Source organism: Rutidosis leptorrhynchoides, chromosome 4 (genome assembly GCF_046630445.1).
Source record: "Rutidosis leptorrhynchoides isolate AG116_Rl617_1_P2 chromosome 4, CSIRO_AGI_Rlap_v1, whole genome shotgun sequence".
In the NCBI taxonomy this organism is placed as follows: domain Eukaryota; kingdom Viridiplantae; phylum Streptophyta; class Magnoliopsida; order Asterales; family Asteraceae; genus Rutidosis; species Rutidosis leptorrhynchoides.
In genome coordinates this window covers 80,040,352-80,042,389 of record NC_092336.1, presented here as the reverse complement: position 1 = coordinate 80,042,389, position 2,038 = coordinate 80,040,352, and the positions used below count along the sequence as shown (strand labels likewise).

The 2,038-nt window shown below is 29.7% G+C and overlaps 1 protein-coding gene across 1 annotated transcript; it reads left to right on the top strand.

Annotated features, from left to right (window-relative positions):
* The first annotated feature begins 625 nt into the window (after positions 1–625).
* On the top strand, positions 626–1,439 carry LOC139840761 (uncharacterized). The gene is made up of 2 exons (XM_071831008.1): positions 626–827; positions 982–1,439. Exons 1-2 carry the CDS (start codon positions 626–628, stop codon positions 1,437–1,439), a joined length of 660 nt encoding a protein of 219 aa, XP_071687109.1.
* The last annotated feature ends 599 nt before the right edge of the window (positions 1,440–2,038 follow it).

The following is a 2,038-nucleotide window of genomic DNA, read 5'->3' as shown; positions in this document are numbered from 1 at the left end:
GTGATTGGGTTTACAATCACATGTGATTGACATGCATAATCACATGTGATTTTAAAAAAAAAATTCGAAAAAAAAATTGTTCGAAAAAAATATAAAAAAAAAAAATTTCGATTTTTTTTTTCAATCACATGTGATTTTCGCGCTACATGTCGCGTTCTCATTGGTCCCTTTGTTTTCAAGCAAATTTATGGATTCAAGTGATTACAACTCTATACTTTTTATTAATTATTAATTTTATAGAGTTACTCTTGACTATGTGTTTTAAATTAATCTTGACTATGTGTTTTAAATTAAATGCTTAAAGTAAAAATATAAAAGACTTTATTATGTTTTAGTTATTTTATTTTATACTTTACTAGATTTTTAGCTTGTGCGATGTATGAATGTTTTAAAATAAAATTGAAGGTTTATAAAATGTATACGTAAAATATAATTGTAAAACGTATGGGTAAAATAAAAATATAAACCGTAAAATGTAAACAACATTGTAAAGTTGAAAAATATAAGTAAATGGGAAATTAAAGAAGAGAGCGGAGATAGCTGGAATTGGAAGCAATTGCTGTCTCTAAGGAATAAAATTAAAAATCATGTTCATTATGAGATTGGCAATGGAGAGAGTATTTCAATGTGGTTTGATAAGTGGTGTTCAATTGGTCCTATTGAGCAGATTGTTTCAAGAAGGGACAGGTATGACTTTAGGCTCAAAGATGATATGGTGGTGGCTGAGTATAGGCAGTTATATGGTGACAGTTGGCCTGATGAGTGGAGAAGAAAATACCCTGTGCTTGATCAAATTAAGGTTCCTGAATTAAAGAATAATCATGATGGTATTTTTTTGGGTCAACAATGATTTTGAAAAGGTCCAGTACACCACAATACAAGCTTGGATTGATTTAAGAATTAATAGGCCTGTGAAAAACTGGTATCATGTTGTCTGGTTCAGCCATATTATCCCCAAGCATGCATTTGTATTGTGGTTAGCTATGTGGAACAGGCTTAATATTCAGGAAAGATTATTGATATGGAATCCTGGAGCAAGCTATAACTGTCATCTATGTGATATAGAAGTGGATTCTGTGCAGCACTTGTTCTTCAAGTGTGATTACTCTAAGCAAGTGTGGGGTAAATTGAAGGAAAAGCTACTGTTTCGTGGTCTGTCAAATGAACTTCATGTAATAATGGAGATGATGGCTATTTATCCTTATAAGAAACAAATATGGAGTATTTTGACAAGACTAGTGATTGATGCTAGTGTGTATTTTGTGTGGCAAGAAAGAAATAAAAGATGTTTTCAAGGGGTTAAAAGGAATTCTGAAGAGTTGATTACTATTGTCCAGGATTATATAAAGGTCAAGTTGTTGACCTTAAAAGTCAAAGATTCAAAAGCTGTTAGGGAAGTGGAGCAGAAATGGGGTGTGAATCTTATGAAAAGGATGTAATGGTTGTTTGGTGTGACGACCCGGAAAATTTCGACTTATTTTGAACCAAAACTATAAATGTTTCCGACATGATAAGTAATGAATTATGACAAGTTTTAAAACTTTTGAAAATGAGTTTTTATATAACGGTTGACCACCCTATTTGTCCGACGATTCACGAACGTCGTAACTTATGATAATTATATAATTGTGTGTGTGTGTGTGTGTGTGTGTATATATATATATACGGAAACATGCGAATAATATTTATATACGAAATGATAAAAATTTACTATTGAATGATGCAGTTTCAAATTAAAAAGTTTACGTATATAATCGTTTTATTTTTATGATGTATTTTTTTTAGTTTTTAAGAAGACACGAAATTAAATCAAAGATGTACAAGTTGTAAAGCACAACGTACAACAATGTAACTTAAATAGTTGAATCGAAATTAATTCATTTACTATTCATATGAATAGTAAATGAAACGAAATTAATTAAATTACTATTCACATGAAAGCGACATGATAGAAATTATTAATTATAAGTTACATAAAATATCCCTGAAGTATTTAATAAATACGACTTTTTAAAATATTAAAATTCGTTAATTCGAT

Excerpts from the sequence above, each read along its gene's own strand:
- LOC139840761 (XM_071831008.1), top strand. The coding sequence starts at position 626 with ATGTGGTTTGATAAGTGGTGTTCAATTGGTCCTATTGAGCAGATTGTT. Across the intron at positions 828-981 it reads ATTAAAGAATAATCATGATG|CTATGTGGAACAGGCTTAAT; the intron begins GTATTTTTTTGG and ends TATTGTGGTTAG.